The following is a 23,769-nucleotide window of genomic DNA, read 5'->3' on the forward strand; positions in this document are numbered from 1 at the left end:
TCCCCCAACTGAAATCCCACACTTCAAAATCTAACAATTTGCAACAGACCACTAGAGCAATATTAACAGATAATGCTTGTGACACTGGTTTTAGATTTCCTTCTATTAGCACTCAACAAGTACTACACATACTCTATAGGTGTTAAAATACTACAGAATGAACAACCAACAAGACAGTATTTCATATAAATAAGGTATCTGTTCTATAAAAGGTAAAAGGGCTCCAGAAGAGAAAGTAAAATGACTAAAGAAATTAAGAGCTTCTCTAGAAAGGCCAGATTTTAAAAACTATGATGATTCAATCAGAAAAAAAGAAAAGGAATAAAAGAACACTTCTTATAAAGCCTGAATTTCACATACCACTTCACTAAATCCCTAATAAATAGAGGAAATATGTATAGAGTACAAATAAATAAATACTGCCCTGAAGAGGTGATATAGGTTTAAAGGTTTCAACTCGTGCACTACAGGTGGGAATGCAAACTGGTACAGCCACTGTGGAAAACAGTATGGAGGTTCCTCAAAAAGTTAAAGATAGAATTCCTCTACCATGCAGCAATCACATGGGTATTTATCCAAAGAATACAAAAACACTAATTCTAAGGGATACATGCTCTCCTATGTTTACAGCAGCATTATTTATAATAGCCAAGACACAGAAGTAGTCCCAGTGCTCATCGATTAATGAATGGATAAAGAAGATACGGTGTATGTATATTATAACGGAATATTATTCAGTCATAAAGAAAATGACATGGATGTAGCTAAGAGTGAATGCTGAGCAAAGTAAGTCATTCAGAGAAAGACAAATACCACATGATTTCACCCGTATGTGGAATTTAAGAAACAAATGAACAAAGGGGAAAACGAGAAAGAGAATACAAGAAACACTCTTTAACTACAGAGAACACATTGATGGCCAGAGGGGAGGTGGGTGAGGGGATGGGTGAAATAGGTGATGGGGATTAAAGAGTGCAGTTTTGTGATCAGCACTGGATGTTGTATGGACGTGTTAAATCACTATATCCTATACCTGAAATTAATATAATACCATATGTTTACTGGAATTAAAATAAAAACTTAAAAATAATAATGAAAAAAAGTTTCAGAAAGGTTTCAGTTTAATTAAAAAATGGTACCTGCATGAAACTTTATTAAAACTGCTTCATGGGGGGGCGCCTGGGTGGCTCAGTGGGTTAAAGCCTCTGCCTTCGGCTCGGGTCATGGTCCCAGGGTCCTGGGATCAAGCCCAGCATCAAGCTCTCTGCTCAGGAGGGAGCCTGCTTCCCTTCCTCTGCCTGCCTCTCTGACTACTTGTAATCTCTCTCTGTCTACTTGTAATCTCTCTCTGCAAATAAATAAATAAAATCTTTAAAAAAAAAAAACTGCTTCATGGATCTCTGAAATATGATTATTATCTTCTAAGGGTAATAGCAAAAGAACTACTAACATGTTCTCCCACAAAGTATCCCTAGATACTAGAAACTAGAAAAAAAAAAAGCTCAGATACTACGAAAAAAGCTATTCTGAAAAAAGTGTATTAATATCATTGGCTAGATATTAATTTGCATGAATTTACCCTTTACTGTAAGAACCATAGAGTGAATACTGTTAATTCACAATGATCATTCAATAAATCTCACAATTTCTAAAAATGATTCATATAAACAAGACCAGAAAGTCATTTCTATTTAAAAACTTCCAGAATGAAAACACTGGATATAACCTAAAACCATGAAAGTCAACATAAATTTCTAAGACTATATCCTAAAAGATTATAAACAATTGGAATTATTTTCTAAACTTTCATTTAAATTCTAAATTGTATCCTAGAGACAAATCCTTATGTTACATTAATATTTAGAGACCAAAGAGAAACTCTTCTTACATTATGATTCTGCACCCAAATGCCAATAATAAAAACATAAACATAACAGATTCTGAAGGAGGGGGCACCTGGGTGGCTCAGTGAGTTAAGTGTCTGCCTTCGGCTCAGGTCATGATCCCAGCCCTGCATGGGGCTCTCTGCTCAGCAGGGAACCTGCTTATCCCTCTCTCTCTCTCTCTGCCTGACTCTCTGCCTACTTGTGATCTCTCTGTCAGATAAAGAAATAAATTCTTAAAAAACAAAAACAATTCTAAAGGAAACCAACACTTTTTTTCTATTACTTCATAATGAATGATACAGTATACTAAATCATGTAATAGCTTACCAGAGCACTTTGAATATCTGTCTAATTCCTGTAAATTAGCCACATCCTTGGTAACAGTACTTAAAACTACTATGAAAAGCAGTTAAACAGTGACTAATACAAAGTCACGGTCATTTTGGTACTTACTAGTGTTGGAGAATTCTGATCTGGCCAAAAAGATTCTGGAACAGGCCAATGACCTATAGGAACCCCAGTTTTAGGATTTGGTCTGACATATATGAGTTTGTGACAGCTATGCCAAGGCTGTGATCCAAAAGGTCTTGATATATCTGGCTGCCCATCTATAGTAAAGAAATTAAGACAAAGAAAGTACGTATCATTAAGGGAAAAAAGCCATAAAAAGTTAAATTATATCCATTGTTACTTAACCTAGTAAAAATGTCCGAGTCTTGCTCAATTCTGAATTTTCCTGTTTCTTTTGAATGGTTCTACTATCATGACAACTTAACACCTAGATTAAAATTCACGAAACAGTAAAGGCTATAAATTCCAACTATGAATTCAACAGTTGAAAGGAGGTCCCACAGTATCCTTTACTTGCCAGTTCAGAATAAGTAAAACCTACTTTTTGGTAGATACTTGTTTAATGAATGGTATGTTTTCTCTATTATTAGATGATAGGGGCAAAAACCCAATCTCTTCGTCATCCATTGGCTAAGTAAATACTAGGTAAGTATTGCTAAATTAAGATTTCTTTAAAATCATTTTTAACTAAAGCCTAAATAACAAAAAAATTTAATATGCAAATCAAACTCGAGGTATCTACCTTCAATCTAAAATAATTCTAGCAAAACAGCAACTGTCTTCAACAGTTTATTAAACATTTACTTGGTGCCTAACTCTAAGCCAAATATTAAAATAATTTAAAAATAAATACATTCTGTGTCTAAGAGTCATATAAAGAAGCTTTTTTTTTTAAAGACACAGTAACACAATTTATATAACTTTGCCATTTTCTGTTCCTTCCCTATTATACCCCTCTGAGAGTAACCAGTTTTTTTTTTCCTTATGACCTTTCTGTTCTCCCAATTTACCCACTCAATGGATCACCTCTGCCAAGTGTCATTAATGACTCTGTAATTTTGTTATAAGCTATGCCATACTACACAGAGGATCACAGATATAAGCTGTCCATTGGTTCTAGTGTAACTCATTATACCCTCTAGCTAATATAAATAGTTCATGATCACAGAATACTAAAATAAAGTCAGGTGGAACTTAACTAGAATAGAATCCAGCTTAATGGCAAAGGCTGGTTCCTCTTTTTTGTAACCACACAATATCATTTGTTTTTGACCAGACTGATCCTTAGAAAAAAATGTAGCTAAGGAATTAAACACCTAGGATTGAATATTCTTGTTCAATTAAGGAACACAAGATAAGCACATATACTGGAGAGAGGCAAAATGGCCTTTTTTTTTTTTTTTAAAAAAGGAAGTATGAGGCTGCTAATCCATAAATGCCTAATAAGGTTTTTGACTCCTATATGATTATGAACAATCAGTATAAAAAAGTGATGCTAATGAACCACTATCAGTTTATCTTAACTTTCCTGTTTAATCTTCCCTCTTTACCAATAGCCATTTTGTCATCTTAATAATTTGACCTTGTCAATCTTAAAGCCAAATCATAGTAATTTTTCAGTTCTAGTTCAACAATAAAGTTTAGAATGTCTATAAGAAAAGTACAATAATACCTTCTACAGGTGAAGGATCTGGTCCTGCTTTTTCAAAGTTTATTACCACCCCACTTTGTACTTTCTGCACCAAAGACTCCAGACACTGATTAAGCATTCTTGGAGAACATACAGAGTATGAGCGGCCTGAGATAAAAAGAATAAAGTTAGTTGCAGAAATTTCTACCTTTAGCAAGCCAGAACCCAAGCCAGTTGGGTTTCTGACACTATTAACAAAAGTTCAATGGCAAAGTTTGACTTTATTTCATTATCTTATAGAAAAATGAAAAAAAAAATGGTCATTTTCAATCAACTAACAATTCCATCTTATGACAGTATGTACAATTTTTCTTCTAAATGTAGATACACAGAAAACAGAAATTTGGTCTGAAAAAACAATAATGAAAAAAATCACATTATACATATACTTATATATGTATATTATATAAAATATAACTTAAAATACAAACATAAAATTATCTTCAACTATTACCCAGTATAGTTTATCTTTAATACATATACCTAACATCTAATAACTAACCTTCAAGATCTTACTCCTAATAAATGAAAGTATTATCACAATGAGTAATGCTAAGCACATGGCAGATACGCAATTATTTAATTGGAAATTAATTAATTAATTAATTAGAAATTACTGCATATTTGACATATTTGCACTTTAAGATAGATGATAGCATGTGCTTTTCCTGAATTTCCTTTGGCTTACATATTAGGGAATTAAACCTATCTTAAATGAATTTTCCTTTTGTATATTTTAACCTATAGAATTTTTAGTACAGAGCAATAAAATGCTAATGGTTAAAAAAACATACTAGTGAAAAGATCTCTTAAACAGGGATTTTCCATAAATGTATCTAGACCTGTGCTGTCCCATACTGGAATCACTGACCACGTATGGCTACTGAGATGGCTAGTCCATCTAATGGCTAGTCCAAATTGATATGTATAATAACTATAAAATATATAACTTATTTTGTAACATTAATACAAAAAATATAAACTATTTCAATAATTTTTAAATGTCAGTTTCATGTTGAAATACTTTGTACTTACTGACTTAAAAGATACTGAGGTTAGTTTCACCTTTTTAATGTGACTACTATGATAATTATAATTATGTATGTAACTTGTATCATATTTCTATCACATGTGCTGATCCAAACCAATGCTGAGAACTTTCACAACTAAAACAGTCTAATCAAACATCTTAACAATGTTATTTGCAATAAGCTCAATATGGAAAAGTCCTACATTTTCTTTCTGATTTTACCAATTATTTCCAAACACAGCTATGTATCATTATATTTGACATATCAAATTACTCATATCAGTTTATACCCGACATGTGATTTATTAAAGGCTACTCAGAATAGAAAACATTAGGCAGTAGAGTGATTCAAACCGACCATCAGCTATACTTAGAAAAACAAGTATCAGATAACAAACAACCTACCTGTATACAATAATAGTAGTCATAATCATAAAAATACCTACCAATTATTGAATGTCTACATGCCTGGCACTATTCCAACCACTTTATCATATTAATTTATTTAATCCTTGCAACAACTGTATGGCTTACTTTCTCCAGATTATAAATAAGAAAACTAAAGCATGGAGAGGTTAATTTATCCAAGTTAATACGCCCAAGATTCAAACCTTTACAGGACATTAGAAACTTTAATCTGGGTATACTTTGTTCCCTGGAAATCATGATGTTAATTTGAAATCAGTATTTAAAACAGAATGCCTATATGAAATCATACTTATTTGAAAGAATTGATAAATTAAAATATTTTTTCGAGTCACAATACATATAAAGATTGATCATCTTGATACACAAAGTATCTAGAAGATTATATAAAGGTTGAATTATCTTATTTCCTGAAATTAAAGCATATTCCCAAGAAGTCATTAAAAAACAAAAAATTTGAAAGTATAAAATTGTAGCAATTCTCTCTGCTCCTCTATCCTGTCATCATCAATGATTAGGAAATCAATCATCAATTGATTAGGAAAATAGGAGTATAGCAGTTATAACCTTAGTATAAAAAAGAATTACAAAGATGCTTTATAAAAACTAAAGAAAAAGTTAATAAACTTGAGTCACTTAAATAATAAATATCCATTCTTTTGAAGGTAAAGAGGAAATAGCAAATTTTGCCATTTTTACAAAGTAAACCTATACCCTATGTAATATTTCTTTTATTATCTCAATCAAAACTCATCCCTTATAATGTACAACTCTATGTATTGAAGCACAGTTTCTAAAATCATGGCTTACAAGCACATACTTTCAAGTCAAGGAGCTGGCTTACTTACTATTATGTAGAGTCCACAAAAAAAATCAAACTAAATACAGTGAATCTAAAGGCAGAAGTGGAAAAAAAAATTTCCCACAGAAGTATACTACACCAGCATTTTAATAAAATGGAGAAGCAGCAAAAAGAATATTTGTAATAAACTGGGCAACAATCCTCATAGAGGCTAAGAAAGTTAAATTTATTTGCTCTAGATGTCTTACAATTCTTATAAAGTGCTTTTTATCTTCAGGACTTCCACCATCATATCAATTACGCATTTTTTGCTTTGATATCCCTGCACCTCCTTCAAACCTGCTTCTCCCCAGTGTCCCCATCTCAGTCCATGTCACAGCCATTCGTCTCCAGTATTCAGGCCAAGTGAGTCATCTAAGAATCATCCTTGATTCATTCTGCTCTCATTGCCCTCATCCTCAAGTTCTCCCTTGCATCAGACCACCTCTCACCATCCCCCCAAATCCAACATTTTAAACCAAAGGGCTATCATCGCTTACTAGCCTTTCTGCCTCTATTCTTGCTACTTTACAGTATAGTCTATCCAGCACCTGAAGTGATCGTTCAGAAAAACAAACAGATGTCACCACCTAGAAAAAGCCCTCCAATGGTTCCTCATCGCACTTGGAAAATAAAAAATATTTATTATAGCCTAAAAGGCTATTCAATATTCAACCTTCGCCTACTGCTCTAAACCTATTACCTTCTACTCCTCCCTTATGTAAGCCCCAGCCATATCAGCCTTCCTGTTGCTCACAAAAATATATAGTCTGTTCCTTCCCTTACTATTTTCTTTGCATAGATCTTCCTATAGTTAACTCCATTATTCAGATCTCTGCTTGTATGTTAAGAAGACTTACTGTGGTGGTCATGTCACAATATGCACAAATACCAAATCATTATGATATACACCTGCAACTAATATGTTTTAGGTCAGTTCCACCACAATAAAGACTCAGTAAACACAATGTAACAATGATTTTAGGGGGATTAGTATTTTTAAGACACAACTAAAAATGATTAAGCCCTATTAAAACAAGAGGCCTTAACTTCAATATTAGAGGTATAGAATTTATAAAAGAATTAATGTTTTATTTCTTTAAACAAATATGATAATCTCCAAGGATAAGGAACACATTGATTCAAACCAGTATAGTTCAAACTTTTAGGTTCATGGTTTTAAAAAAAATCACCTCCTCAAAGACCTTCCAAGAATATTCATTCTCTGCCTCAAGTTACTCTCTACATCCTTACCCTGCTTTTTCCTTAGAGTAAGTAGCACTCTCTAAAATACTACTTATTCATTTTATGATTTTATCTGTCACATAGTCCAAAAAGTGATCTTTGTTTACTGTTTCCTGCTGTTATTTCCAGCATTAAAAACAGTTACATAGAATGGATACTCACTAATTACCTAATAAAAGAAAAATGCTTACAATGACAATTTTACAATATTTTTAGAGTATACCTAGAAAATATAACAACTTATTAATGATTGTGACAACACAGGCACATTTCTTTCCAACTTTTCCTTAGTGACATAAATTATTCTATAATGGGAAAAATAAATGTACACACACATTAAGTTAAAAAATGCACATGAATTGTTAGTAGAGATTACTTATTTGGAAAGTGCAATGCCAGTGGATATTAGCTTTCCTGTTTTTTCTATTTTTCTAGTGTCTTATCCTCAAAACTTTCTTTAGGAAACAGTCTTAAAATAATAAAAAAGAACATATTATTCAGATCTGTGAAAAGGTGAGTGGCATTTGAAAAACTTCTCAATATTCTTACAGCAAGAGCAAGAAAGAGTAAAATAAACCACTACATCAAGGAGAGATTAAGGATTTGTATTTGGGGGAGCTTCCTAATTTCTTGACCAAAGTTTCTGGGTGATTGAAAGATATTACCAAGGGTCACTTCAGAATCTTCTCCTCTGGAGATGTTCCTTTCCAAGAATAAACAAAATAGCTTTAGTACATTCCTGCCCAAAGACAAGGATATTTTAACCACTACATGATGTCTCAGGTTCACTGCAGACCCTCTCTGATTATACCACTCACTTCATTTCCCACTCGGAATATTCTTGATCCTAGAAGCAAAAGTTATAGCACATATAGTCCCATAACTTTATCATAATTCTGAGTTCAAACTAAGCATATATAATAAAAAAAATTTCCAAGGCAAGAGTGTAAATAAATTACAACTTCAAGGCCTTCTATCCGTTAATAAAAAACCCTAGAGCTTAAAAAAAAAAAAAAAAAAAAATCAGGATTTTAGCAAGTGGGTCCATCCAAGCCTGAAAACTAAAATTTTCTGAATACAAATGTGAATCTACCCACAGAAACAATGAGGACTGTCACTGAAAAATACCATTCATGCACAAGGCAACAAGGAATTGTTAACAGTGGATTTTCAAATTTAGATAGATAGCTTTTCCCTTTAAAAATATATGTATATATCTTTTTTAAGTAAACTGTGAAGGAATTACAAGAGTACCAGAAAGTACTTCTATAAATACGAACATTTAATAATGTGAAAAATAACCTCTTAACTTATTTACTTCATATACCTGTGTAGGGTATCCTTTCTGTCTGAGAATTTTAGAAGAAAGGCACCTAAAATATCAATTGAACCTTAGATTCTCCTTTAACTTATGAGGCTGTCTATCATGGAATCTCAGTAAGGAGCACTGCCTGTGTCTAGAGACTAAGGCCACCGGCCCCTGACACAGGTGAAACAGTGGTATGTCAGATTTGGACATTGAGTGAGTACTAAATTAAATTCATCAGGTGAAAACTAAAATGCTCCGTGAAAGCAAGAATACCACTGCCTGTCATAGCCACTACTGCAGTCTTAAAGCATAGAACAGTGCTTGGTACACACAGACACTCAATACACAGCCGTATGAATTTAACCCATCTGCTGACCAATTCCACATTACAGAAGTTCTGAGTCTATTCACATATTCTTTTTCCAGAGTATCCTAATACTCTGGAATTATGAGGTCTTATGCAGCTAGTTCAGGTAGTCACTATGTTAAGTGAAAACAGAGTCTTAGGATACTCTGTTTTCACTTAACATAGTGACAACAGAGTATCCTAATACTCTGTTTTCACTTAACATAGTGACTACCTGAACTAGCTGCATAAGACCTCACTACCTGTTCCTCTAACCTACTACCTAGCTTCCTCTTTGCCTCTAGGGAAAATTGTACTTAACCAAGGAATCAATCATTACATGGTTAATGGGATGATTTTCAAAATTCTGTTCATTTTTCAGAGAAAATAATTTTACTGCATTCATGAACCATTGGTAATCTTTATAGGTAAGGCAGAAGTTTAGCAACTTCAAATACCAGCACTTTCTATATGGGTAGAAAGAAATACCATTCATTTCAGATCCAGTAGTATTAAATCCCATTCAAATCAGATAACAGAAGTTCATTGATGGCGTTGTAATTCCTAACATTAACTCATTGAACAAAAACAAACATGGAGTTTTTGAAATGTACATTTAAAACATTCAGATCAACTCTGCCTTAAGTCACTGAATTACTGCCAGCAAAGAAACTTACCGCCTGTTACTTCACACATTGGTGTGATCGCAGAGTCATCTAAAGGCACACCTGTCAACTGTTCTGTTTCTACTGACATGGTGCCAGGCAACCGCAACACTAGTGCAAAGAGTCTCTGATCCCAACGAAAAGGTTCCTTGGTCAATTCACTTCCAGGCAAAGGAGAATTAAGAGGTAAATGGAGCTGAAAATAAGGGGGGAAAAAATAAGATTCCACAGGCTGTTTTTCCCAAAAGGCCACATTAATTACACATATATTAAAACTAAATATCATCAGTCTCCTAGCACTCAAAAAACAAATGCTTATGAAGAAAAGATATGGCTAAAATAAGCACCTGAGAGGCTGTTACGTCAATTTTCTTAAGCTTTTACTCTAAAGACCTCAATTGAAAAACATCTATTATTGAAATGCTTTTTAGGTTTCCATTCAACTAACCACCAGGTGCTGGACTGCTTCCAAATAAATAATTTCATTTAATCATTAAAACAAGCCTTTAATAAATATATTATTCCTATTTTCTAGATTAAAAAATGTCTCGGAAAGAATAAGTGACCTGGCCTCCAAGTCAGTACTTTTTCTATATACCACGGCAGCCACAAACGTTTCCAGTTAATAATTTTAATTAGGCTTAATTTTTTGACAAAACATATATTCCCAAAGCATCTGCATAAAAGAAAATTTTGTCACTCTAATTACATATTAAGTGTATTAAAAATAATGATTCTTACCACATCTTAGTAAAGGAAGAGGGCTTTTATTTTTCCATGTGTTTTTTAACAGCTATCTTTCCCCAATCCCAACAGACCTGCTAAAATTAGGATTTTCGATTCTTAAGAATCTTAGAAGAGTTTGAAGTGATTCTAATGGGTAGCTCTGCACCAAGTAAGTAACAGAGGACCAAGAGAATCCACACACAAATCTTCGCGTAACTAAATGGGGATGACCAGAAAGAATGTGTATCAAGAAGTGATGCAACAGCAGATGCGGAAAACTGAAAGGAGAAAAGGGGAAAGGGAAGTAAAGGTTGAACTAAACCTCACCAAGCCTTTTATTCTAGCTGCCAGTTTACAGGGACTGCTAGGGACACGGATTCAAGTTAAATACCACCACAAGAAGCAACAAGTCAAATCCAGCAAGTGGGACATCCTATAGGACAGATGATTGCCTTCTCCAATAAATCAATAGCATGAAAAAGCAAAGACTGGGGAGTGAGGAGGGTTGGTGGAACATTACAGAAGAAAAGACAAAGAAATCAAAAGCAAAGATTTTTTGAGAAAATATGGAATATACCTTACTGCAATTATTAATATTTTATGTGTGATAATGACATGGTACCCAGAAAAACAAAAACTTCATCACATATATAATTCTTAAAAATAAAAATAAAGCCCAGGATTACCATACTTGGGGATTTATTTAGAGTTTTCTCTAAAATACAGAAAATACTTTAAAACATCACTTCCAAATTAATTGCCAAAGTTTAGACTGCTTTGGTCATACAGCAAACATAACTATTGCTTATGGCCTTTCTATTTCTCACCTCAAAGATTTCTGCACTTGTTAAACTAGGGATTGAAGTCATTCTACACTGACTTAAGACTCAATTTTTTTTATGAATTACCTTAAACCATTAAAAAAAAATCAAATTCTATTCTCAGAAGAGAATTCCTAGTGAAGCTCTTGCTAAGCTGGCACCTCTCCGAAAGCTTCATGCCAAGAGAATACTGCAAAATCCAAATCAGCCAAGGTTTTGTGACCATGGTCAGGAGTCATGAGCCTTTCCTCTGGCACTGATCCTACTTAAGGCAGAAGTCAGAGGGAGTAGGATGGAATGTTGAAGAAATTTGGGCCAGGATATTCTGTGAGGAAGGTTCTCTAACCTCTCTCCGTGACACTTGGAAAACAGCTGAGGAACTCCAAGCCCTTGCTAATATTACCACACCTTGCCAGAAGAGAAAGAGGAAAACACTGTTTCCATCATCTCCTTTACTCCAGACCAGTCACCTCTGCACCTGGGAAGCACAACCACCGAGTGTTCGGTCATTTTCTAAGATCACAAAAACATCAAAGCACAAGTAGCAATGGAGGAAGGAGGAGGAATAGTTACTCTGGGATATAATCAATACATGGAACTGTCTCAGGAATCCACAGGATAACAGCACTGCAAAGACCTCAGATATAGGTAGTGCATAGGACAATGACAGTTTCCAAACTGTATACACATACACACACAGCTAATCAGATAATTCTCTCTCTTTCTTGCTTCTCCATACTCACAGACAGGCAGGCATACACATACACACGCATACACACAAATCAAATATTTTAATGATAAGCATCTACAAGGGAGACAATATAAAACAAAATAACTGGCCTTTGTGGAATGCCAGATCTGGAAAATATTTCAAGCAAAATAAATAAAACAACCAAGAATGGTCACAAGCATATTTCATGCATAGTTATATCACTTTTATAAAACTTGTCAAATTTTTATTTAGTTTTCTATTTATCATTTCCCCTTCCCCATATCCCCTCTCACCAACAGAAGAGGGAAAAAAAAAATCCCCTATAGTTGAAATGTGCCAGTAATATTGGAAGGAACAATGGTAGGCAAACAGGGACAGGAAAAATACAAAGAGCCTGAAAGAAAAATATTCTTAAGAAGGTTCAATTATTCCAAATCTAAAGTCTACAACTGAAATTCTAGCAACATGTTAAAATCAGAAATGGAGGCCTTTCCGAATATATGGACTCTGAGAATCAAGGCAAATTACACATAAATCAAGAAATCAATATAAAATTAACCATAAGAAAAATGTACAAAAATACAAATGGGTAATTCTCAATAGTGAAAAATGGGAGAAAAAAATACCTAAGGAAATCCATATGGCCAGACAATACAAATTAAAAATATGAGGGAGGGCATCTGGGTGGCTCAGTCATTAAGCATCTACCTTTGGCTCAGGTCACGATCCCAGGGTCCCAGGATCGAGCCCCGCATCCAACTCACTGCTCGGCAGGAAGCCTACTTCTCCCTCTCCCACTCCCCCTGCTTGTGTTCCCTCTCTCGCTGTGTCTCTATCAAATAAGTAAATAAAATCTTAAAAAAAATATATGAGGTATCTATCATTTTGCACCCATCACGTGAGCAAAATTTCAAGGGTTGACAAAAGTGATGAGAAGCGTGTGTGTGTCTATCTCAATGGAAACTTTCCATCACTCATATATAACCATTTTAGAAAACAATTTGATAATATCTGATAAGCTGAAGATTAGCATACACCAGGAACCAGCAATGCCATCTCTAGTTATACATCTTAAAGAAACTCTCATGTATGTTTACAGGAAGCCAGGTAAAATACTGTCTACAGCATTATTTGAAACAGGAACACAGGAAACAACCTAGAAGTCCAATAAGGGAATCAACAAACAAACTATATAGTCTGTTTATAAATCAGAGTTGAAATGAATAAACGACCTCTAAGATCCAACATGGATACATCTCAAAACAGTATTTTTTGAATATAACATACATACAATTCATGCATCCATACAAAAAAGAACATAAATCATGAATGTATAGCTTGGAGAACTTTCACAAGGTGAATGTCCTTGTGTAATGAGCATTTTTATCAAGAAACAGAAACTTAGTAATTTATGCCCCTCCAGTCATTCTCTCTCTCCACTTGACGTTTTCCTTGATTTTGAATTTTATATAAATGGAATTACAGAATATGGTCTCTTTGGCTTATGGCTTCTTCCATTTAATATTATGGGATTGAGATTCATACTGTTGCATATTTAAGTGTGGGTCATTCATTCCCATTGCCACATAGCATGTGAGTATAAAAGAGGGAAAGAGAGAGAGAGACAACAAAGGAATAGAGAGAGAACATGTACTGGAGTTTATCTATTTTTTTTGTTGATAAACATCTGGGTTGTTTCTAATTGCTAGTATGAATAGTACAACTATGAAATTACGGCATGTCTTTTTATGAAAAACCTAGACATGCGCTTCTGTTGGTATACACCGAGGAGCAAAAATGCCCGTGTCAAGTGCCTGCTAAAGGCTTCTGCCTGCTTTTTAAAAATCTGAGTTAACATTTTTTATTGATTTGAAAAATTACTAATATATTCTGGATGAGTCCCTTGTTAGATATACATACTGTGAATATCTTCTCCCATTTTGTGACCTCTTTTACTATTTTAGTGGTATCTTTTGATAAACTGAATTTCTTATCTTAATACATATTTTCTTCCATGGTTAGTACTTTCTGTGCCCTCAAAGGTCATGACAATTTGTTCTATATTCTTCTAAAAGTTTTACTATTTTACCACTTACATTTAAATCTGAAATTGAGTTTGTTCTATGAGTAGAAGCAGAGGTAGATTTTTCTCAAACAGACACCCAACTGACATACTATTAAAAAAACATCCTTTCTCCACTGTTCTAGAGTATCACCTTTTTTCTTATATTGGGGGACTACTATAAGTGTGAGTATATTTGTGAATCAAAACAGTATCAAGAAAGCAAGATGAAAAATGACACAGATAAGCATCTGTGTGCACTGTTAAATTATTACTTAATCTAGTTTTATATACGTATAACATGTACATGTAGTAGAAGTGAGAAAGGTGAACTAAAAAGCTACATACCAAATTCACGATGGGGTGGGGTGGGGAAGAGGGAAGAAAGTTAACACTGAGTAGGGGAACAAAGGAAACTACATCTTAACGATCTGCAGTGTTCTGTTTCATTTACTAAATTTTTAAAAAATCTACAACAAAAAAACACAAAATTTGGCAAATATGTTGAAATTTTGTATCATTTATCCTTATCTATCCAGAATATCTGAATATGTTAATATGAAGATAAGTGTCAAAAGCAGATAAAGTGTTCATTCAAGTAGTCAACTTATTATGTTTTATACAAAATCAAAGACAAGAAAACTTCATACATGCCTCAACTTAAAGTAGATTAGATTATAATCACAAACCCAAAGGTCCCTTATTTTTAAGGACTTCAACAAAGAGTTCTCCTTGTCAGTTATTAAAGTATACTGCAAGAGGGCAAAATACTCCCTGAAAATTATGCATGCTTCTTTCAGCCATCATTTTTTATTCACCTACCAAATATTAAACATCTTTTAGGTTCTGGGTATTTAAAGATGCATAATAAAATGTGGTCCCATCACTCAAAGAGTTCAGAGGAAAGGGATCATGTTCCTAAAGGAATTTTTTTTAGAGGTGTGTTGGGAGGATAAGCTAACCAGAAAACTACAATACTGGTTAGGAAGATATTTATTAGCTTATTTCTGAACACTTGGCAGGAAAAGAGTTTTATAAAACTTAATTTCAAGAAACTTCAGTGTAAGAGTATTTAAAGTTAAGTGTCTACACTGATGATGCTAAAAAAAATTCGTCATTAACAACACAGAGTAGTTATTACTATACAGCAAATATTGTTCTAAACCATATATATATATGGCTCATATATATATACAAAATATATATACATATATTAATTCATTATATATTAACATCTATATACATTAATTCATTGAACCCACAAAAGTAAACAAATAAGATAAGCACCATACAATTCCTATTTACAAATGACAAAAACGCCTGTTTTTTCACAAAGAATTCCGATAACTTTCTAAAGTACACAGTAAATAGTAAGGAGGCAGAGTTCAAACCCAGCTGCTCTGGCCCTTGATTCTGTGCTCTTAACCACTTCATTATACTGCCTAACCACTAGTGAAACCATTACCTACATTTTTAAAAAAATCAAGTGGTGAGATAACCACATAAAAAAAAATTTATTAAATAGAAAAAAGTAAAGTTTAATTATGAAAAATAACTACTTTTAGAAGCAAATTTTAAATCATCCCTTTAAAAATCTAGTGATTTTAAGCCACTAATTATTAATATTTTATAAATAATTTAGATTGTTTTATGAAACGTCCTATGCTTTCCCCCCAAGTTACTCCTTTATCCAATGTAAAGATGCAGTAATATGTTTTCTCCCTCCTACTGTTCTCTCCCAATTCCTAAGTACATGACTAATAACAATAATAAAAGTAAGCAAGAATAATAGCTAGGATATTGAGCACTTACTATGGGCCAAGCAAAATCCTATGAGCTTTTCATGTATTTAATAACAAACCAGTACAGGTACTATTATTATCCCCATTTTAGAGATAAGTTGTAATGTAAGATTCCACGTCAGAAGATACATATTTGGAGGATACATACTCAAATAATCCCTGCTATATAATCAAGTTTAGACCATGCAAGGACTGCAAATTTTAAGAATTGGCTAAATCATATGCAATTCAAGAATAGAGTAATCTCCCCATAATCATGACATTACTGGTCTTTATTAGGGTCTTCATAAGACCGTACTTGGCAAAACCTCAGTCTAATGGACTTATTAATAAGCAAAGAAAATTATTGTTTATAATAACAGTTTTATTTTTACTTGTATACAATTGAAGTTTTCTATATTATTTACTTTTTTTTAAGATTTTATTTATTTTAGAGAGATGAGTGCAAACAGGGGGAGGAGCAGAGGGAGAGAATCTCCAGCAGACTCCACACTCCACACTGAGCACAAACAAAGTCTGAATCGGGGTTTGATCCCCCCAAGATTCATGACCTAAGCTGAAACCAAGAGTTGGACGCTCAACAACCTGAGCCACACAGGCGCCCCTCTATATTATTTTAAGTGATTCATTTCATTGTTACCACCATTCAGACAACTTATGTAATTATCCTGGTAGCTGACAGAAAAGGAAACGTAACTCCAGCTTAAATTTAGGAAAACTGTCCCATTTTTCCTTCTTTCCTTTGGAGATCTATCTTACTGACTTTTCACCTTGAGTCTTTCCTGAACTTCTTATTAAAAAGGAATAAAATTTATTTCTCCACAGGTATCAAAAGTAAAGGGTAGATTAGGTAGGTCTAATGACAGTCTATCATTAGGCTTGCTCAACCTTTGTTATAAAAGTGCAATCTCTCCTTCATTCAACCGTTTTGTTTTTGATTATGGTTCAAATCCTAATTATTTGTGACTGTGCTAAGAACGGGCTAAGGCTCAACTTAAATTTTAATTATTGTGTTATTCATTGAGCACCTACTAAAGCATGGCATTATGTTAAGATTTAATAAGGACTATACCAAGCCAAATAATATGACATGTTTTAGCTAGCTCACTTTAAGAGAAACTATTATAAAACCTTAGATAACCAGAATTCTTACACATTAACTAGTTATTTTTTAGACCCACAGAATGTAAAGAATAAAAGTCAGCAAATAGTAAAAAAAAGACAAAAGAAATTTACTTTTAAAACACCTTTAATTCAGAAACCAAGCAGCTTTCTCATCGTATACAACCACCTAACTGGCTCCTAGATAATGTCCACACCAGAGCCAACCATGAGAGTCAAGACTGATTGATCTGTACCAACACTTAGGAGGTTTCCCTTGCACTTAGATGTTATGCCAACTGGTTCTATTACAGAAGTAATTCAAATAGTAAGTCCTTTAATAATCATACTTCCTACCTTATGTTTTAATGACCCATTTACCTGGCACCTATTTACCTATCCCACCAGTTTGAGAGAGGGCAAGGAGAAGGATCTTACTCTTTTCTGTGCCCCACCCCCCATCACAGTATTTGTCAAATGAAATAAATGAGGTGTCCCCATTCCCACCGTGGAAGAAAAGTACAAGAGTAAGAGGGGTAGAGTGAGAGCTGCAGTCAGAACACAAGCACCTCTCAGTCCTGCCAATAAGACCTGTGCTCTCCCCACCCCAAAACACACAAACACGGAATCTGTGGTAATGTTTATGGTAGGTCACAAAACCAGGTAGTCTTATCTTCAAGAGCTGGGAGGATTACTCTCTTACTATGTATGTATTTGATCTCTATGCCCCTTGTATGTACCACATAGAGGACACAAAAACATAAGCTGCAAAACCTGACACCTAGAGCAGGGGGTGGAGAAACAGTCATTCCGTATGTTGAAGCCCTAACAAGTACTTGGCCTTGTATATGATAACTTCAATTTTACTTTGATCTATGTGACGTTTTTATTAATGTTTGTCTTCTCAACTACAACAATGGTGGTAGAGCTCCTATTTGTTTTTACTCATCATTTGAGACTCAGAGCCTAGCACAGTGTCTGATTCACAGAAGAAACTCAATATATATGGCTGAATGAATAAATGATGTATGGATAAGTAAGGTGACTGGCTAAGTTGTGAAGGCCACTAAGGAATCTAGTGAACAATGGAAAGCAATCAAACATTTTTAACAGCAGAATAACACTCAAGTGGTGTGCTTTAGAATCATTATTGCCATGATATGAGAGGCTGAAAGTACTTGATGATATAACATGTGTGAGTACAGGAGTAAGTGATTATCTGGCGGATGAACCAGGGAAGGCTCACAGAAAAGCAGCATCTGAGTAAGTTAGGAAAATGAAAAGTTGACTAAGAATCTAGAACCTTTTGTAGATTGGACGATGGCATTTGCAGGGTGAAGATCATCATCAAAAATATAGGAGGCAAGAAATAAAAAAAATACTAGGATGAAAAACCAAATTAAAATTCAAAGCTGCTGGACAGTAAAGTAGAAAGGAGAAACTGAAGATTTTTAAGAAGGCCTTTAAGTATGGTAACGTTTTAAGGGCGCCTGGGTGGCTCAGTCGGTTAAGCATTGGTCTCTTCATTTTGGCTCAGGTCATGATCTCAGGGTCATGAGAGAGACTGAGCCCCACTCTGGACTCCGCTCAGTGGGGAGTCTGACTCTCCTCTTCTTTTCCCTCTGCTCCCTGCTCGTATACCCTCTCACACAAATAAATAAATCTTAAAAAAAAAAAAAAAAAAAAAAAAAAAAAGAATGGGTAAGGTTTTAATATGGGGGAGATAGAGGAACAACATTCAGAGAAAGGGAATATATGAAGGAAAAAAACAGAAGTATTCAGGCAGTTAGTAGCCTATTGGGTCAAGTTTAGAGAAAATAGAAAAGAATGACAAGGAATTTTTTTCTTCATCTACTAGTCATTCCCTAGTCTTTTCAGTCCACTAAAACAATTCCCACAGAGAGTCACCTGTGATTTTTTTTGGTCATTGTGATAAATGACAAGTATGTAAAGTGTTCCAGGACTAAGTCTTAACAGGCCTCACAACTTCATTATCACCCCCTCAGGAGCCAGCTTCCTCGAAAGGAAGATTGAACTTGACCACTGACTGATCAGACAGCATATGGAGACAGAAGCCACAGGGACAAGCAGCAAAGTGCCCAGGCAACAACGAGTACCAAAGCCCCAGATTATAAAAAAAGGCCATCTTCAATATTCCAGCCCCAGTTAAGCAGCCAGCTGAATGACCTCAACCCACAGAATCTTGAGAAATAATACACTGGTTTCAAGCTTCTAAGATTTATGATGATGTATTACACAGAAATAGATAATGGTGCCATTAAATCTAGTGGAGATTTTTCATAGTTAGCTTCCCAGCAGTATTCAAACTACCACTCTTTAGACACTCCTCCTTTAGCTTTCACATTGGAATATTCTCATGGTTTTCCCTCCTCTTCTCTGGCTGTTCTGTATTCTACCCTCAACACACAACCCAGACTCAACCTTCAATACCATTAACTGCTACAGATCCTCAAGGCTTAGTTTTAAGTCTTGGCCAATCTACATTTTAAACCCTCAACCCCTGCCCACAGCTTCATTTACTATCAATACTCAGATAATATTAAACATTTTTCTATATCCAGCCTAGATCTTTCTTCTGAGCATTCTTCTGCCTACTTGACATTCCCCTTGAATGGCTCAAAGGTACCTTAAACTCAACCTTCAAAACTGAAGTCATGATTTTCCTCCACCCAAAATGACACCCAACATTTCCTAGCTCAGTGAATGGTATCATAATCTCTCCAGCATTTCAAGAAGCCATCTCCCTCTTCTTTATTATACCCCAAATGTAATATAATGTATGTCACCAAATTTGGTTGATTTGACCTTACAAGTATCTCTTAAAATGACTATTTCTCTACCATCACCAAACTCCTCAGCCAATCCATTAGCAGAACTAATGCAACAATGCCTAACTGGTCTTCCAACATCCATTTGTCTCCCCTCCTCCACCCAGTATCTCCAAATAAAACCCTTGGATGGCCTCCTATTGCTTTTATTTTAATAACAACATGACTTGGCATTGCTTCGAGTCCCTTATGTGGTCAAGCCAACCTTCCATTTTATACAGTGATCCCTTTTCTTTTATGCACTAAGTCACATGAGCTTGTTTCTAGTCTTGTTCTCAAAACATACTCCTTTTGGTGGGGGTGGGGGCGCCTGGATGGCTTAGTCGGTTAAGTGTCTGCTTTCTGCTCAGGTCATGATCTCAGGGTCCTGGAACTGAGCCCCACCTTGGGCTCCCCGCTCAGCAGGAAGCCTGCTTCTCCCTCTCCCCCTGCTTGTGCACTTTCTCTGTGTCAAATAAATAAATAATCTTTAAAAAAAAATACTCCCATTGGGAAGATTCTTTGCACAGTCTGATATGATCATATTTCCCACTTTCTGTGTAGTAAATCTTACTCATTTCTTCAGATCTTAGCTTTCTCTGAGCTCCCCGATTAGATCTAGTGTGCCCTTACTGTAAGCTCTTAAAGCACATATTCCTCCTTCTGCAGGATATATGATAATTGCAATTTTACTTTGATCTATGTAACGTTTTTTTTTTTTAAGATTTTATTTGTTTATTTGACAGAAAGAGAGATCACAAATAGGCAGAGAGGCAGACAGAGAGAGAGGGGGAAGCAGGCTCCCCGCTGAGCAGCGAACCTGATGTGGGGCTCGATCCCAGGACCCTGAGATCATGACCCAAGCCGAAGGCAGAGGCTTAACCCACTAAGCCACCCAGGTGCCCTATGTGACGTTTTTATTTAATGTTTGTCTTTTCAACTAGACCAATGGTGGTAGAGCTCCTGTTTGTTTTTACTCACCATTTGAGACTCAGAGCCTAGCACAGTGTCTGATTCACAGAAGAAACTCAATAAATATGGCTGAATGAATAAATGATGTATGGATGATGTATGGATAAATAAGGTGACTGGCTAAGTTGTGAAGGCTGCTAAGGAATCTAGTGAACGATGGAAAGCAATCAAACATTTTTAACAGCAAAGTAACACTCAAGTGGTGTGCTTTAGAATCATTTTTGCCATGATATGACAGGCCAAAAAAAAAACAAGGCAAGTTAAGGAGTTAATGTAATAGTTAAGAAAAGCAGCAGGGTGGCTGATGGCAAAAGGAATAGGAATGAGAGGAAGAAACAGATTAACGAAAGCAAAAAGCAAAGGACTAATACCAAAAACAATTATAGACAAAAAAATATAGAATATGCTATGTCCAAGGCCCTAACACTTTCTCTACCTCTACTTTTAAAATGATGACATAACATGCTCAAAATGGTAACAGAATACTTTATATATGAAGCATAATTTTTTGTAAAAGCTACAAAACTAAGTTTAAATATGCACACACAACCAAAAAAGAGTATTTTTCTCAAAAGATGTACAATAACATGTAACTACTCACAATTATTAACATTAAAAATATCTCAAAAAATAAAAAAATAAATCTCAAAGTATAAAGAATACAACATTAAAACTATAATAAATTATAAAGTATTAGGTCAGAAGTTTAGTTTAAAGCATGTTGATAAAAAACTTTAGAAATGAATAGCAGGACTCCTCGGTGGCTCAGCTGGTTAACCATCCGCGTTTGGCTCATGTCATGATCTCAGGGTCCTGGGATCAAGTTCCACATTAGGCTCCTCACTCAGTAGGGAGTCTGCTTCTCCCTCTGCCTGCAGCTTCCCTTGCTTATGCTCTCTTTCTGACAAATAAATAAATAAAAACAAAACAAAATAAAAACTAAAAAATAGTAAGAGCTTTCTGAGTCATTTTGAGAGCTACTATTTTCTAGGTAACTGACAACACGTAATACTTCAAGTATGAAAACTTACCAAAAAACTTCCCACAGCATGTTTTATATGTCCCTATCCTCTGGAAACAGACTGTACCCCCCTAAAAATAATACGCTTTTCTTGGTAATTCCAAGAAGCAGAGAAAGACAAAGCTTAAAGACCTCTTGTTCATACCAAATATTGCCTCAAATCACAAAGCAAGTTAAGCTGACAATTCATTATTTGCTGAACTTTGTACTAGGGTTTCAATTAAACATCCTGCTTGAATCATCATTTTATCTTCCTACATACCTATTACTTATAACTTATGGTTCTAAAGCATTGTATCATTTTAACATATTTCTTTGGTTCCCCAAAATTTAACATTAAATGTATATAAAAAGTTCTCCAACAACAGCATACAATTATCCATGCGGCTTCATATCCTTCTTTCTCTCCTACCGCCGAGTTTGAATTTGAGTATCATAGACTTTTAAGTGTTCTCCACACTGGGTCTAGAGGTTCTTCTGAATCCCTTTTGGCATTCAGAAGTTAAGAACATCAGAAAGCTATATTTTATAGCTTGTGCTTATGAACTTTACCTCACTAGCACTTTCAGTTTGAAAAGTGTAATTTCAAGGTATATTAAAGACTAGCAGTGTTGCATTTGCATTTCCAATTAATTAACCTTAGAATATTTTTGTATTATTTTTATTTCAATTACAAATTACTAGATGATACAATGCTTCACTTTCAAAGGCTGACTTTGGCCAGATGTTGATTCCTCAGTAACAATTCTTCATAATTACAGAGAGTTTTACTTCTCAGAAATTTGTCAATTTCTCAACTGCCTTTATTTGCACTGCCTATCGTTCAGTAGGTAATCTATTGTATTATCATATTATTAAAATTTCATTATTAATTCACTATACAGCAATAAGTTCTTTAAAATTTTTCAAGCAAGAATTAGGAATCCAAATTTCTGTTAAACTTCTATGAAACTTCTAGTTAAAAATACATAGCAATTGGACGATCAGATGTAACGTATGAAGCATGTTTAGATTCTGGTTCAAATAACTGTCAACATTTCTGAGACGATTAGGGAGACTGGAATAAAGATCAGATATTAGACCACTATTTATTAGACCCCTTAAAAATTCTGTGAAGCTATAATGATAAATTAAAAATAAAATTAACTTATTTAAAAATTAAATTTAGCAGCACTGGCTGGCCCAGTGGATAAAGCATGTGACTATTGTTCTTAGGGTTGTTGAGTTCAAGCCTCACATGGGGCAAAGAATTTATTTTTAAAAAATTAAATTTAGGGGTGCCTGGGTGGCTCAGTCATTTAGCATCTGCCTTTGGCTCAGATCACAATCCCAGGGTCCTGGAATTGAGCCCCGCATTGGGATCCCTGCTCAGCAGGAAGCCTGCTTCTCCCTCTACCACTCCCTCTGCTTGTGTTCCCTCTCTCTTGCTATCTCTGTCAAATAAATAAATAAAAATCTTTAAAAAATTTTTTAATTTAAATTTAACAAAATGTTAAAATATATTAAAGTTTCATTAGGCTATAGAACACTGCTGATGTAGACAGATAGATATAGATGTCCTTAAATGTCAAAGACACATACAGAAGTATTTATGAGTGAAATGATACAGTGTTTGTAATTTGCTTTTAAAATATTCCCAGGGCACCTGGGTGGCCCAGTCAGTTAAGCGTCCGAATCTTGGTTTCAGCTCAGGTCAGGATCTCAGGGTTGTGAGATCAAGTACCGTGTGCATGCAACTTTGTACTCCATGAGGGGTCTACTTGAGATTCTTTTCTCCTCCTTCTCCCTCCCGTTATGCTCCTTCGTCTGCTCACACATGTGGGATCTCTTTCTCTCTCTGTAGGATAAATAAAATCCTTCAAAATAAATAAATATAATAAAATGTTCCTGCTAAAAATGGCAGTAGGGGCAGAACAGATAAAAACAAGACCAACA

The 23,769-nt window shown here is 34.7% G+C and overlaps 1 protein-coding gene across 2 annotated transcripts in view; it reads right to left on the bottom strand.

The window, feature by feature from the left end:
* INTS6 (integrator complex subunit 6) overlaps window positions 1-23,769 on the bottom strand; it is an 87,801-nt gene that overhangs the window by 21,997 nt on the left and 42,035 nt on the right. For both annotated transcript variants that reach the window (XM_032874113.1, XM_032874115.1), the window contains exons 5-7: window positions 9,802-9,985; window positions 3,910-4,035; window positions 2,340-2,494 (exon numbers count right to left, since the gene is read on the bottom strand). In XM_032874113.1, coding sequence (XP_032730004.1) covers window positions 2,340-2,494; window positions 3,910-4,035; window positions 9,802-9,985 — 465 coding nt within the window. The remainder of the gene's footprint in view (window positions 1-2,339; window positions 2,495-3,909; window positions 4,036-9,801; window positions 9,986-23,769) is intronic.

The sequence above is a fragment of the Lontra canadensis genome, unplaced genomic scaffold (assembly GCF_010015895.1).
Source record: "Lontra canadensis isolate GAN:19392208 unplaced genomic scaffold, GSC_riverotter_1.0 scaffold51, whole genome shotgun sequence".
NCBI lineage: Eukaryota > Metazoa > Chordata > Mammalia > Carnivora > Mustelidae > Lontra > Lontra canadensis.